The 15,076-nt window shown below is 45.7% G+C and overlaps 2 protein-coding genes across 2 annotated transcripts in view; both read right to left on the bottom strand.

The window, feature by feature from the left end:
* Positions 1 to 15,076, bottom strand: part of LOC309564412 (uncharacterized protein) — a 1,531,146-nt gene that overhangs the window by 635,487 nt on the left and 880,583 nt on the right. Inside the window, 1 exon segment of the mRNA XM_082269040.1 lies at positions 5,029 to 6,304. Coding sequence (XP_082125166.1) covers positions 5,029 to 6,304 — 1,276 coding nt within the window.
* LOC309562930 (uncharacterized protein) overlaps positions 1 to 15,076 on the bottom strand; it is a 123,700-nt gene that overhangs the window by 8,470 nt on the left and 100,154 nt on the right. The gene's annotated exons all lie outside the window — the stretch shown is intronic.

Below are 15,076 nucleotides of genomic sequence, written 5' to 3'. Positions count from 1 at the left end.
ATGCCCCCTTCAATGCAACTGTGCTGTGCCCCCTTCAATGCAATGAACAATGTGCTGTGCCCCCTTCAATGCAATAAACACTGTGCTGTGCCCCCTTCAATGCAATAAACACTGTTCTGTGCCCCCTTCAATGCAATGAACACTGTGCTATGCCCCCTTCAATGCAATGAACACTGTGCTGTGCCCCAACAATGCAGAGTTCAGCGTGCATGCCCCCTTCAATGCAACTGTGCTGTGCCCCCTTCAATGCAATAAACACTGTGCAGAGTTCAGCGTGCGTGCCCCCTTCAATGCAACTGTTCCGTGCCCCCATCAATGCAGAGTTCAGCGTGCGAGCCCCTTTCAATGCAGAGCGCCACAGCATTGTCCCCAATCACTGCCGAGCGCCACAGCATTGTCCCCAATGATTGCAGAGTGCCACAGCATTGTACCCCAATGATTGCAGAGCGCCACAGCATTGTCCCCCAATGATTGCAGAGCGCCACAGCATTGTCCCCCAATGATTGCAGAGCGCCACAGCATTGTCCCCCAATAATTGCAGAGCGCCACAGCATTGTCCCCCAATGATTGCAGAGCGCCACAGCATTGTCCCCCAATGATTGCAGAGTGCCCACAGCATTGTACCCCAATGGTTGCAGAGCGCCACAGCATTGTCCCCCAATGATTGCAGAGCGCCACAGCATTGTCCCCCAATGATTGCAGAGCGCCCACAGCATTGTCCCCCAATGATTGCAGAGCGCCACAGCATTGTCCCCCAATGATTGCAGAGTGCCCACAGCATTGTACCCCAATGATTGCAGAGTGCCCACAGCATTGTCCCCCAATGAATGCAGAGTGCCACAGCATTGTCCCCCAATGATTGCAGAGTGCCACAGCATTGTACCCCAATGATTGCAGAGTGCCCACAGCATTGTACCCCAATGATTGCAGAGTGGCCACAGCATTGTCCCCCAATGATTGCAGAGTGCCAGCATTGTCCCCCAATGATTGCAGAGTGCCAGCATTGTCCCCCAATGATTGCAGAGTGCCAGCATTGTCCCCCAATTATTGCAGAGTGCCAGCGTTGTCCCCCAATGATTGCAGAGTGCCAGCATTGTACCCCAATCGATGCAGAGACCAGCGTGCGTGCTCCCTTCAAACTCACCTGGCGGCGGCGCGGCTCAGCTTCTTCCTCCTCTTCTGCGGCGGGTCCTTCTCCCTCGTCTCGGCGGCGGGAACCGGCGGGCGGCCTCTCCATTTCTCTGAGTGGCGGTGACGGTGAGTGACTGACGCACGCACCGGCACCGCCCCCATTGCGACGTCAGCGATATCCTGGATGATGATTGGTCCAGGCTGTAGACTGGACCAATCACAGCAAGGATATCAGAAAGTGGGGGTGTCCAATCGCAAAGACTTGCGCCCAGGATACCCCCCTACCCCCCAGAAGGCAGCCAATCGGCGCCTCTTCTGGGACGTAACCCCACCCCCCCCCCAGCCACCAGTTCCTTCAGGCGAGGCCGGCGAACCCAATTTTTTTTTTTTGTACAACTTTATTTGTTCGTTTTTTTTTTTTTTTTTTGGGGTAGGGGGGCGGCGCCCTGGCGCCCCCTATGCACGGGCCGCCACTGATCCACTTACCCCTACAATTCCCCTCCCAGCACAAATCCTATGCCCCCATCCCCCTCTTAGCAAAAATCCCCCCCCTAATACCTTCTCCTAGAGCATATCATCTTCCCAATCGCCCCACCTAGCACATATTCCCCCCAAGCAAATAACCCCCCAACCCCCTCCAAATACATATCCCCCTATTCCTCCTCCCAGTATACATTACATCCCCCTAATCTTCCACCCAGTACATATTCCCCCCCAATCACCTCTCCTAATACATATCCCCCATCCCCACTCCTAGTTCACATCCCCCCAATCAACTCTACTAGCACATATCCCCCCCCCCCCGATTCCTCCTCCAAGCAAATCCCCCCAACCCCCTCCCAATATATACTCCACCTTTCCTCCTCCAAGCAGTTATCCCCCCCCCCCCCCCAATCCCTGCTTCTAGTACAAATCCCCTCAATTCCTCCTCCAAACAAATATCCCCTCTACCCCCTCCTAATACACATCCCCCCTAAACCCCCCTAATAGTATATATCCCCCTTCCTAGTGCATATCCTCTCTCCCCATTCTTCCATCAAGCAAATACACCCCCTCCAAGTACATACAGTACCCCCCTCTCCTCTCCTCACAGCAAATCAAATGACAATTGTAAACAATGGATGGATTCTTTTCATGCCATCCCTTGTATACAAGTGTGTTGCTAGCTGTGATTGGTCAATGTAATCACAGGGTATAGACAGGGCCAATCACAGCCCATTGTTGCCATGTGATTAGCTTTGGCCAACCACAGCTAATAACAAAAAAAAAGACACTGAATGAATCCGTTTCAATCGGTAAACATGGTTGCTTATACCAATGAAATTCAATGCTATAAGTAATCATAATGTGTAAAAAAAAAGATAGTGATCACTTCCCCAGAGTAGTACAGTGTTCCTGTTACTATGGTAACACTGTATTGCTTTGATCACAATATGTAAAAGAATTGTAAAAAAAAACAAAAGAAAAAAAAATGTAATAAAATGGAAAAAAAAAAAACACCAGTCAGTGTCCCTGATCACCGCCACACCAGTTATATGATAATGCTGTACAGCACTGGGGGCAATATGAAAACAAAAAAAAGCTTGTGAATTATTCATTTTTTTTTAATTTCTTAATTTTTAAAAAAAATTGTGACAAAAATTTACAATTTCAAAACACTCTAACACATGACAATTATAAACAATGGATGGATTCTTTTCATGCCATCCCTTGTATACAAGTGTGTTGCTAGCTGTGATTGGCCAATGTCATCACAGGGTATAGACAGGGCCAATCACAGCCCATCTTTGCCATGTGATTAGCTTTGGCCAATCACCTCTAATAACAACAAAATACATTGAATTAATCTGTTTCAATCGGTAAATATGGTTGCTTATACCAATGAAATTCATTGCTATAAGCAATCATAATGTGTAAAAAAAAAAAAAAATAGTGATCACTTCCCCAGAGTAGTACAGTGTTACTGTTACTATGGTAACACTGCATTGCTTTGATCACGATATGTTAAAAAAATTAAACAAAAGAAGAAAAAAAATGTAATAAAATGAAAAAAAAATCACCAGTCTGTGTCCCTGATCACCGCCATACCAGTTATATGATAATGCTGTACAGCACTGGGGACTACATGGAAACAAAAAAACTTGTGATTTATTTTTTTTTAAATTTCTTAATTTTTAAAAAAAAAAATTGTGACCAAAATTTACAATTTTAAAAAAACTCTCCATGCCTCTTAGTAAATACCTCGGACTGTCTCCTTTCCAAAAAAGAGGATATTTGGGGGGTATTTGTACCGTCCTGGCATTTTCACCGTCTCAGGAAATGAGATCGGCCGTCAGAACCTCAGGATTGGCCAATTTCCAGAAATCTATATCATAGTTTTTGGACTCTAAATCTCTCACACAGAGTAAATAATACACACTGATTTTTATTTTTATTTTTTTATTTTATAAAAGAAATGTAGCAGAATATATTTTGAAGAAAGATTATTTATTTGCAAAATTTTATAACAGAAACTGAAAGAAACATTTTTTTTTCCCTTTACAGAGTAAACATGATAAAAAAATACAAATACAACCAAAATAAATCTCTATCTCTCTTCAATAATGAAATTCTCCATAGTGATTGCAGGAATCTGAGAGCAGAGTATTGGAAAGTGCGGAGCGTTCTTGTTTATTTTTAGAAAATCAGAATTAGCGATTAACAAAGAATATAAACAAAGCTACAATCTACATCAAATCTTATATAACTGAAGAACATAAACTAGAAAATGGTTTATTTATTGGATGGACCAATGAAAAGCCGGCTTCTTCCGTGAAACATCAAAAGAGCAATAATGTACAGGAACCAATAAGAAGTGTTGTCCATGTATGGTCATATCTGACCATGTATTAGCACAGTTTAGTTGTATGGTGCGGTCTGTGTGAGTGCGGGACCGAGTCAGCACTGTATGTTTAGTGGGTCATATTACTATAATTCAATTCCAGGAGGCCCCAAAACCAAAAGAGTACCCGAAAAAGAATATTGTTGCCCCGCCCCCAAGACATCATGAACATAAAAAATGTTGTTAGCTTGTGTGAATTTTCTGGTGTGAAACAAGTGATGATTTAATTGTGACTAAAACATTTCCCGCACTCTGAACATTAATAAGGACACTCGCGTGTGGGAATTCTCTGGTGTTGAAAAAGGTGCTCTCTTTGAGTGAAAGATTTCCCGCACTCTGAACATGAATAAGGGCGCTCACCTGTGTGAATTCTCTGGTGTCCAAGAAGCTGTTCTTTTCTACTGAAACATTTCCCGCACTCTGAAAATGAATAAGGACGCTCACCTGTGTAAATTCTCTGGTGTTGAATAAGGGTTTCTTTGAGAAGGAAAGATTTCCCACACTCCGAACATGAATAGGGATGCTCACCCGTGTGAATTATCTGATGTTTAACAAGTATTACTTTATCAATGAAACATTTCCCGCACTCTGAACTTGAATAAGGGTGCTCACCCGTGTGAATTCTCTGGTGTTTAACAAGGCTTCCTTTCCTACTGAAAGATTTCCCGCACTCTGAACATGAATAGTGGCGTTCACCCGTGTGATTTCTCTGGTGTTCAACAAGGCATTCTTCAAGAATAAAAGATTTCCCACACTCTGAACATGAATAAGGACGCTCACCGGTGTGAATTTTCTGATGTTTAACAACTTCTCTTTTAGATATGAATGATTTCCCGCACTCTGAACATAAATAAGGGCGTTAGCCCGTGTGAATTTTCTGGTGTTGAACAAGGTTTGTTTTACGTGTGAAAGATTTCCCGCACTCTGAACATGAATAGGGGCGCTCGCCCGTGTGAATTTTCTGGTGTCCAAGAAGGTGTCCTTTTGTACTGAAACATTTCCCACACTCTGAACACGAATAGGGGCGCTCGCCCGTGTGAATTCTCTGGTGTTCAAGAAGGGTTACTTTTGTAAGGAAACATTTCCCGCACTCTGAACATGAATGAGGGCGCTCACCTGTGTGAATTCTCTGGTGTTTAACAAGGCTTCCTTTCCTACTGAAAGATTTCCCGCACTCTGAACATGAATAGGGGCGTTCACCCGTGTGATTTCTCTGGTGTTCAACAAGGCTTTCTTCAAGAATAAAAGATTTCCCGCACTCTGAACATGAATAAGGACGCTCACCGGTGTGAATTTTCTGATGTCTAACCATTTCTCTTTTAGATATGAATGATTTCCCGCACTCTGAACATAAATAAGGGCGTTCGCCCGTGTGAATTTTCTGGTGTTTTACAAGGTTTGTTTTATGTGTGAAAGATTTCCCGCACTCTGAACATGAATAGGGGCGCTCGCCTGTGTGAATTTTCTGGTGTCCAAGAAGGTGTCCTTTTGTACTGAAACATTTCCCACACTCTGAACATGAATAGGGGCGCTCACCCGTGTGAATTCTCTGGTGTTCAAGAAGGGTTACTTTTGTACTGAAACATTTCCCGCACTCTGAACATGAATGAGGGCGCTCACCCGTGTGAATTCTCTGGTGTTGAACAAGGTGTTCTTTATGAATGAAAGATTTCCCGCACTCTGAACAGGAATGGGGACGCTCACCCGTGTGAATTCTCTGGTGATGAACAAGGTATGCTTTATGAATGAAAGATTTCCCGCACTCTGAACAGGAATAGGGACGCTCACCCGTGTGAATTCTCTGATGTTTAACAAGTTCTCCTTTAACTATGAAAGATTTCCCGCACTGTGAACATGAATAAGGGCGCTCACCCGTGTGAATTTTCTGGTGTTTAACAAGGTATCCTTTTTGACTGAAAGATTTCCCGCACTGTGAACATGAAAAAGGACGTTCACCCATGTGAATTCTCTGGTGTTGAACAAGGTTTCCTTTATGAATGAAAGATTTCCCGCACTGTGAACATGAAAAAGGACGCTCACCCGTGTGAATTCTCCGATGTTTAACAAGGTCTCCTTTACCAATGAAAGTTTTCCCGCACTCTGAACATGAATAGGAGCGTTCGCCCGTGTGAATTTTCTGGTGTGCAGCAAGGCCATCTTTCTGAGTGAAACTTTTTCCGCACTCTGAACATGAATGAGGACGCTCACCTGTGTGAATTCTCTGGTGTACAAGAAGGTTTCCTTTTTGATTGAAACATTTCCCGCACTCTGAACATGAAAAAGGATGCTCACCTGTGTGAATTCTCTGGTGTACAAGAAGGGTTCCTTTTTTACTGAAACATTTCCCGCACTCTGAACATGAATAAGGAGGTTCACCCGTGTGATTTTTCTTGTGCGAAAGAAGTGCCCATTTTTTTGTAAACAATTTCCCGCACACTGAACATGACAATGAACTCTCTTCTGTATCATCTCTTTCATGGCTTAAAGAAGATTCCTGGGGAATAGATGGATCTATGGAAGTATCTGTACTGTGAGGTCCTATAGTCTTGGTGTGTGATTGGTCAGAAGATTCCTCAGGATTAGAGGTATCCATTGATCCCTCCAATTGGTAAGGTGCGGGATGTGTGTTTGGAGTAACGGGATTTAGTCCTGCAGAATATTGCACAATGTTATCTTCTGCTTCATAATCTGGAGATAAAATAAGACGTTCCTCAGAGGTATTCCGGACATTGTGTCCACCTGTGGAGAAACAATTTACCATGAAATGTTATAACCTTCCATTCAGGACTCATATATGTTGGTCCAATACCAAATAATTTATAGGAGCTCTGGCATGGATTTGGGGGCAATTAGAGGAGAAAAATATGGATAGAAACCAAGCGAAAGTGTCCAGTGCTGCAACCACAAAGTGCACAGTGCGATGTCTCTTCTATTCTCGTGTGCAAAATTCTCTTCCAGAGTTTAATAAAAATGCTCTCAGTGCTCCACACCACCCGCTATCCTCCACCTTCACATCGGAGAACTCATTGGAATTCTACGACCCCTCACTTACCAATGGGTCATTAGGCACTTGTATCCCCCAAAGGGAAGATCATCGAGGACCACCACCACCTCTATACTACCTCTCCAGTTATCTCATACTATACCTGCTGATATCTTCTCACCTCAGATCCATCCCAGACTCTGACACATCAACAAAGATGGCTGCCATGCATTCATGTTCTGCAGCGCTCTTCACCAATCAGCACAAAGAATATCGCCAATGTCAGAGAGCACCTCCGATAGCTTTACAAGATGACCGAAAGGGGAGGAGCTACACTGCTGACAATGATGACATCGGGAAGGTGGTCTTGGATGATCTTCCCCTTGATGGATACAAGCTTTTAGTGACCCATTGGTAAGTGAGGAGTCATGGAATTACGGTCAGTCCCCTGATGTGAGGGTGGGGGATAGAGGGTGGTGAGCACCGAGAGCATGTTTAATCATCTCTGTAAGAAAATTATTGTGTGTTTGGAGCGCTGGACAGTTTCTTTTTTGTATATTGAAGTACTTTCATGTTGGAAATTGAGAAAGGAAATGGACCTTCCTCCACCTCATTTCTTACATAAACATAATGAATAATGGAGGTGGACCTTTCATACGGTGTACAGTATCTCCTCCTCATTTGTTGGGAACATGATGTTATATTGAGGAACGGAGATGGACCTTTCATATGATGTACAGTATCTCCTCCTCATTTGTTAGGAACATGACGTTATATTGAGGAATGGAGATGGACCTTTCATATGGTGTACAGTATCTCCACCTCATTTGTTGGGAACATGACGTTATATTGAGGAATGGGGATGGACCTTTCATATGGTATATACAGTATCTCCTCCTCATCTGTTGGGAACATGACGTTATATTGAGGAATGGAGATGGATCTTTCATATGGTGTACAGTATCTCCACCTCATTTGTTGGGAACATGACGTTATATTGAGGAATGGAGATGGACCTTTCATATGGTATATACAGTATCTCCTCCTCATCTGTTGGGAACATGACGTTATATTGAGGAATGGAGATGGACCTTTCATATGGTGTACAGTATCTCCTCCTCATTTGTTGGGAACATGACGTTATATTGAGGAATGGAGATGGACCTTTCATATGGTGTACAGTATCTCCTCCTCATTTGTTGGGAACATGACGTTATATTGAGGAATGGAGATGGACCTTTCATATGGTGTACAGTATCTCCTCCTCATTTGTTGGGAACAGAAAACGGAAAATTGATATCAAATACTTACCGTAATTTTCCTTTCCTGATGGACTCCATGGCAGCATACGTTCGGGTAGGCTCCGCCTCCTCTCCTACCTCATAGGACCCCACTCCCATAAATCTTTGCTCCCTTTCAGCATCAGTGTTCTGTAACTAGCCTACTCAGGAATTGGGAGGGGACTCCTGCTGCCATGGAGTCCATCAGGAAAGGAAAATTACGGTAAGTATTTGATATCAATTTTCCGTTTTCCTGACAGACTCCATGGCAGCATACGTTCGGGAAATAACTCGCTATACACTCCCGGGTGGGAAGATGCTGAACAAAGAAAAAACTTTAATTGGCACTGTCAATTGACAAAACTTGAACGCCAAAGTTAACTGAAGATAAAGCAGCAGGTTCTACACAGTAATGTGTAAGAAAGGTATTCACAGACGACCAGGCGGCTGCTCTGCAGATTACGTCAGGCGCGACATGTTTAGAAACAGCCCAGGACGTAGCGATGCTTCTGGTAGAATGAGCTGTAATCGCCTCTGGAGGAGCCAAGCCTTTTGCTCTATATGCCCATTGTACAGCCTGAACAATCCATGCAGCCACTGCTCTTGAAGAAGCACGCCTTCCTCTCTTGTTTCCATGGAGAAGAACGAACAGGAAATCTGATTGACGGAAGGATGATGTGGCTTCTAAGTATCGACTCAGAGTGTCGCCCACGTCCAGAGGATGGACTAAGGACTGCTCATCTGTTCTGAAGGTGGGAAGAACTATCTCAGAATTCTCATGGAAGACAGATGTTACTTTAGGGTTTGACCCCAGCATAGGGATTAGGACCACTCTATCTTGAAAGAAGGTCAGAAAAGGCTCTTTGCAGCCCAGATTGTGTATCTCTGAAACCCTCTTAGCAGAGGTGATAGCCACCAGAAATACCGTCTTCAGTGTAAGCTCCTTGATGGACATGGAAGCGACATCTTTTGAAGTAAAGAAGTCCAAAACCAACGGAAGATCCCATTTCGGGAATCTTGGCTTTCTCTGCGGCCTTAGCCTGACTGCACCCTTAAAAAACTGTTGGATCAGTTGATGTCTTGCCCACTGAATCCCGGTGAAAGCAGAGATGGCAGAAACTTGTACCCGGAGAGAACTAACCGAGAGGGATAGATCCAACCCGGACTGTAGGAAACTTAAGATTTGCTGAATAGTAGGGGTGCCTGCTGAACCCAGGCTCCGAGCTTGATAACTCATAAACCTTGCCCAGATCCTCTCATAAACTCTGTTGGTACTGGCTCTTCTAGAACTCATAAGAGTGGGAATCACCTCCTCTGGACATCCGAGAGCCTCCAACCTCCCCCTCTCAAGAACCAGGCCTTGAGGTGTAGCCGCGCAGGGCATGGATGAAGAGTAGGACCCTGCGATAGAAGGTCTGGCCTGAGAGGAAGAGGGATCGGATCCCTGAAGCTGAGAAGGGACAGCAGAGGAAACCAAGGCCTGTTGGGCCAGAAGGGAATTATTGCTATGACCTCCACCTCCTCCATCTTCAGTCTCCGCAGGAATTGGAGTACTATTGGCACCGGAGGAAAGGCATAGGCAGACTGGAAGTTCCATCTGTCCGTGAGGGCATCCACTCCGAAGGCTCGGGGATCCCTGAACCTCGTATAATACTTCTGGAGTTTCTTGTTGCGTGGACTCGCAAAGAGATCCACCTCCGGTGAGATTCCCAGAGACAGAACCCAGTTGAACACCTCCTGATGAAGGGACCATTCGTTGTTGTCCAACTGAAATCTGGACAGGAAGTCTGCTTCCGTATTCAACACTCCTGGTACAAAGACCGCCGAGAGATTGGCCAGATGTTGCTGGGCCCAGGACATAATTGGTTCTGTTTCGTGGAGTAGAGACATGCTGCGAGTTCCACCTTGCCTCTTGACGTATGCCACTGCCGTGGTGTTGTCCATCCTGAGTAACACTGAGGCTCCCTGAGTCAGATGGTGAAAAGCCTGAAGGGCTTTGAAGGCGGCTCGTAACTCTAGGATGTTGGATACCACTCCGTGACTGGAGAAATTCCACCTGCCCTGTGCCACTTCCGCCAGGCAATGGGCTCCCCAACCGGTACTGCTGGCATCGGAGGTTATCGTCACCCAGGAAATTGGAGCAATTGAGTGGCAGTTGGTTAGATTCGCACGGCGTAACCACCATGGAAGGCACCCCTTCATGAATGGTGTTAGGTAAATGACTTGAGATAAGTTCTCTGTCGTCCATTGATGTAGAAACCCTTTCTGGAAAGGTCTCAACTTCCACAGAGCCCACTTCACCATGGGCGAGGTAGCTACTAGAGTCCCTACCACCTTTAGACACTGACGGGCAGTGAGATGGGAGGCAGCAAGAGCGAAAGCCACCCTGCTCTGGACTACTGGGATTTTCTCCTCTGGTAGAGATATGGTGCAATTCAACGTGTTGAACAGTGCCCCGAGAAATACCAGGGACTGCGTGGGTACCAGATGGCTCTTCTCCAAATTGAGAATCCAACCGAACTCTCGAAGAGTGAGGATCACCTGCTCCAGATGTATCAGTAGCTGGGACCTCTCCTGGGACAGAAGAAGAAGATCGTCCAGGTAGTGATGTAACCTGATACCTCTGGTTCTGATGAGGGCCACAATTGCCAATAGCGTCTTGGAGAAGGTGCGAGGCGAAGTCGAGAGCCCGAAGGGAAGACATGTAAATTGCATCTGGACATGATTGACAGCAAACCTGAGGAACTGATGGTATTCTCTTGCCACAGGAACGTGGAAATACGCATCCTTTAGGTCTATTGATGCCAACCAATCCCCTGGAAGGACCGAGTGTTGTATTGTGACCAGAGATTCCATTTTGAATCTCTCTCGATGGATAGATCTGTTGAGATATGTAAGATCTATTACCGGGCGCCATGTGCTATTCTTTTTCTGGACGAGGAAGAGAGGTGAATAGACTCCCTGACCTCTTTCCGCTTCGGGAACTGGTACGACAGCTCGCTGATCCAGTAGGGTATCCACATAACTGAGAAGAACCTTCTTCTTTTCTGCTGTAGGAGGGAGGGAAGTTGCAACGAACCTGGGTTTGGGGACGTTGTCGAACGTCCAAGAGTGCCCTTGGGACACAATATTTAAAACCCAGGGATCCTGGATCGAGGCCGCCCAGACGTCCCGAAATTGGAGCAACCTGGCCCCTACCGGAACAGACTGGACGGGCCCAACCTCAAAAGGATTTAGTGGCCTCCCGGTCACCGGACGAAGAGCCTTTGGAATTTTTCTGAAAGGAGGTTTGTCTAGACTTCCAGCTTCTACCATAAGATTTTCCTGGTCTGTAGCTGCGCGCTTCCCTCGAACGATTAGTATTCTGTCTTCTTGGAAAGGAACGCTTCTGAGCGCCTGGGCGTTTATCCTGAGGGAGGAACCCAGATTTTCCACCCGTGGCCCGAGTTATGGCTGCATCCAACTTATTCCCAAAGAGGGAAGAACCCTCAAAGGGAATTCGGCACCAAGCCTGTTTGGAGGCAGCATCGGCTACCCAAGGACGAAGCCAAAGGGCACGTTTTGCCGTAACAGAGGACAGCATAACTCGGGCCAAGAGGCGAATGGTGTCCAGAGACGTCTCCCCCAAGAAGCCCGCAGCCATCTTCAGCTCCTGAATCGGGGAGCTCCGAAGAGCTTCTTCCGAAACTCCTCCAAGAGTATCTTCAAGGGCGTTGATCCAAACTTCCATTGCTTTGGAAATTGTAGCCGAGGCCAAAGCTGGCTTACAGGCCATACCGGCTGAAAGATATGCCCGTTTAAGGTCAGCATCAATCCTTCTATCCAAAGGATCCCTAAAAGATGCTGTATCTTCCATTGGAAGGGTGACATGCTTCGCAAGACGCATCACTGCGGCATCCACACTGGGGGAAGACTCCAGATACTTCACCTCTTCCTGTTTAAAAGGATACATCTTTGTCATTTTTGTGGTCATGGAATTTTTCCTCTCCACCTTGTTCCACTCCTCAGAGATTATGTCTCCCAGCTCTCCTAAAAATGGAAAGTTTAACCTCTCCTTACACAGCTGCTTGAAATATTTCTTCTGCTTAGGCGAAGAAACAGCAGGATCTTCCCAGTCAAGGGCCTCTCTAACCGCCTTCACTAACGGGGAAACGAGGCTGAACTCAAATCCAGAACCGGAGTCATCTGAATCGGATTCGGAATCTGACGGGAGAATAGAAGGATGGCTGGGCTGGGAAGATTCAAACGGATCCTGAAGCAAAAGATCTCTATCAGGGGAGTGGGACGGCCCTGCAGGAGCATTTGTCTTGTGAAAATCAGCGAGAGAGTCCTTGAGAACCCTACGCACCACCTCCTCAATATGTTGGTCTGATTTTTCTCTTTCGCCCGTAGCTTGGGCATAACAGGTTTTACATAGGGAGGAACCTTCCGGTATCACAGTGCGACATCCCCAGCATTTTTTCCCCTGCTGGCGTTCCACTTGGCCATAATGTGTGGAAGAGTGGCCATCGCGTCCCCTACTATGGGGGGAGCTGCGTTTAGATTTGGATGAGGAGCGCCGGTGCTGCGATTTTGTATGTCTGTCTTCGCTGCGTGCACGTGGCTGTTGATCAGGCCTAAAAGAGCTGGAGACAGACACATATAGCAGAGTATAAGAGACACTAAAAAGACACTCAGATCAGACTAGCTACAGGATCCAGCACATACCTTGAAAGAGCTGGCTGGCCACTAGGGGGCGGCGATGAGGTATCCATAGTATAAGCAGACTTTGTATTGAAGCTAGCTGGAGGGAGGACAGAAGACTATCAGTCCCAGTGTAATACAAAAAAGACCCCAGAAAAGGAAGAATCTTACCTCGCTAAGTATACCAGAGACTGGGGGAGGCTATCGATCTGCCGACCTTCCCACCAGCCCTGGTCAATAACCCAGTTTAAATATGCCGCCCCGAGGTGATTCCGAGGTACTGCGCATGCGCGCGCGACGTCAGACATCGCGTCTGCGCATGCGCGACGAAAAGACCTATCCGGAGCACACTGCGCATGCGCAGAGGCGCCGGACAACCCGGAAGCGGCGGACATGATCGCGGCCATGGCCGTGAGAAGCGGAACCGAAAGAAGAAGAAACCGGTATGTTAACAGGTGACTAACTAGACCCTATAATAATGGCACTACTGAATACTACATGAAGGAAACATAGACATGAATTTTGGCAGTACAACAGACACAATAAATAAAAAAGGATAAGAAACTTGGTCCCATATCAGGGCTTACCACCCTGCCGACGGCATAATCGAGTCCAGGAGACGCAGCACCAGCTCAAATCTTCGGGCAAAAAAAGGGCCACCCGCAGCAGCAAGGCTCTCTCGGCCAGACCACAGAGCTCCTGCTAAGGGTCTCTTCCATTGCCCCCTCCATACCCCGCTAAGAGCCAGGGCTTATCGGAGACTCCATGACTCAATCTGCCACCGTTTTTCATATAGGACCGAAGAAAGTAGGAACATAAAACTATATGTATGAGGAGGACGAAAAAAGAACACTGATGCTGAAAGGGAGCAAAGATTTATGGGAGTGGGGTCCTATGAGGTAGGAGAGGAGGCGGAGCCTACCCGAACGTATGCTGCCATGGAGTCTGTCAGGAAAGGATTTATTCGGAGTCTCTGTTTTAACCTGGGATCTTGCCAACATCCCTAATGAATATATTGAAAAACAAGAACCCCTAAGGAGTGGGACTTTGAACGGCAAGAACCAGGACTTGAGTATGAAATATATAAGTTTATTACAAAATTCACATAGAATATAAAAAGCAAATTGACAAGGACATGAAAAAACATGTATCATAAAAACATGGTCATAAATACGTCTTGGGACAGAGAGAGTCTGAGATGTCTGGACCGGACTAGACGCGTTTCGGTCTGATTGCCTTTCTCGATAGTCCAGGAAACACCAGAGCTCAGACTGGAAGCATGAAAGGTAATAGTCAGTATAGTAGACATGGTAAACATGATATTTGATTTTCAATATATTTTACAATAGAATAGTTAGTACATGATAATATATAGCAGATTTACACAGTGTCTGTTGTATTTAGATGTAGAGAAGAGCAAAAATACCTCTATAGCTACATACCAGATATGCAGAACCTCTGTAGATTCCAGGACGGAAGACCATGTAAGTGGATCTTAGCGGGTTATGAAAAAACCTTCCGGTGTCTTTCACCGCAAGTGATAGGTGCCGAGTTGGCTGGGTCTATATAAGTAGACCTATAATGGTATATATGTAAGGGCTTCAAAAGGGAAGTTACTTGGTTATGAACCAGGTTAAAGTAGGGATAAATATTAACTTCACAAGTGACAGTAAATGGGCTCCCCGATCAAAGTTCCCACGAGGATCTCCAAATAGGGGTCCACAACACAGGTCATCTGGGGTAAATGGATAAAGAGAAAGAAAAAGGGAAAAGAAGAAATAACAAAATGTAAAAAAATGTACCCATGGTGGGATATATGATGAGAAATGAGAAGGGTGTATATAATATGATTATAATGATGGTAATAACTACCTGTTGAGTTGGATCTCCAAATAAGTATAGTGCTGGGCGTATCCAGCACTTTGTCTCTATAGACACAAAACATGTCAAGGGTAAAGAAGGTTAGTTTGGTTTGAAAAAAAACTTTCAAACCAAACTAACCTTCTTTACACTTGACATGTTTTGTGTCTATAGGGACAAAGTGCTGGATACGCCCAGCACTATACTTATTTGGAGATATCTCTACTTAACTCCAACTCAACAGGTAGTTATTACCAT

The sequence above is a fragment of the Pelophylax lessonae genome, assembly GCF_965119305.1.
Source record: "Pelophylax lessonae genome assembly, chromosome: 9".
NCBI classification, from domain to species: domain Eukaryota; kingdom Metazoa; phylum Chordata; class Amphibia; order Anura; family Ranidae; genus Pelophylax; species Pelophylax lessonae.
The sequence above is the reverse complement of the archived record's forward strand: the minus strand, read 5'-3'. Positions and strand labels throughout refer to the sequence as shown.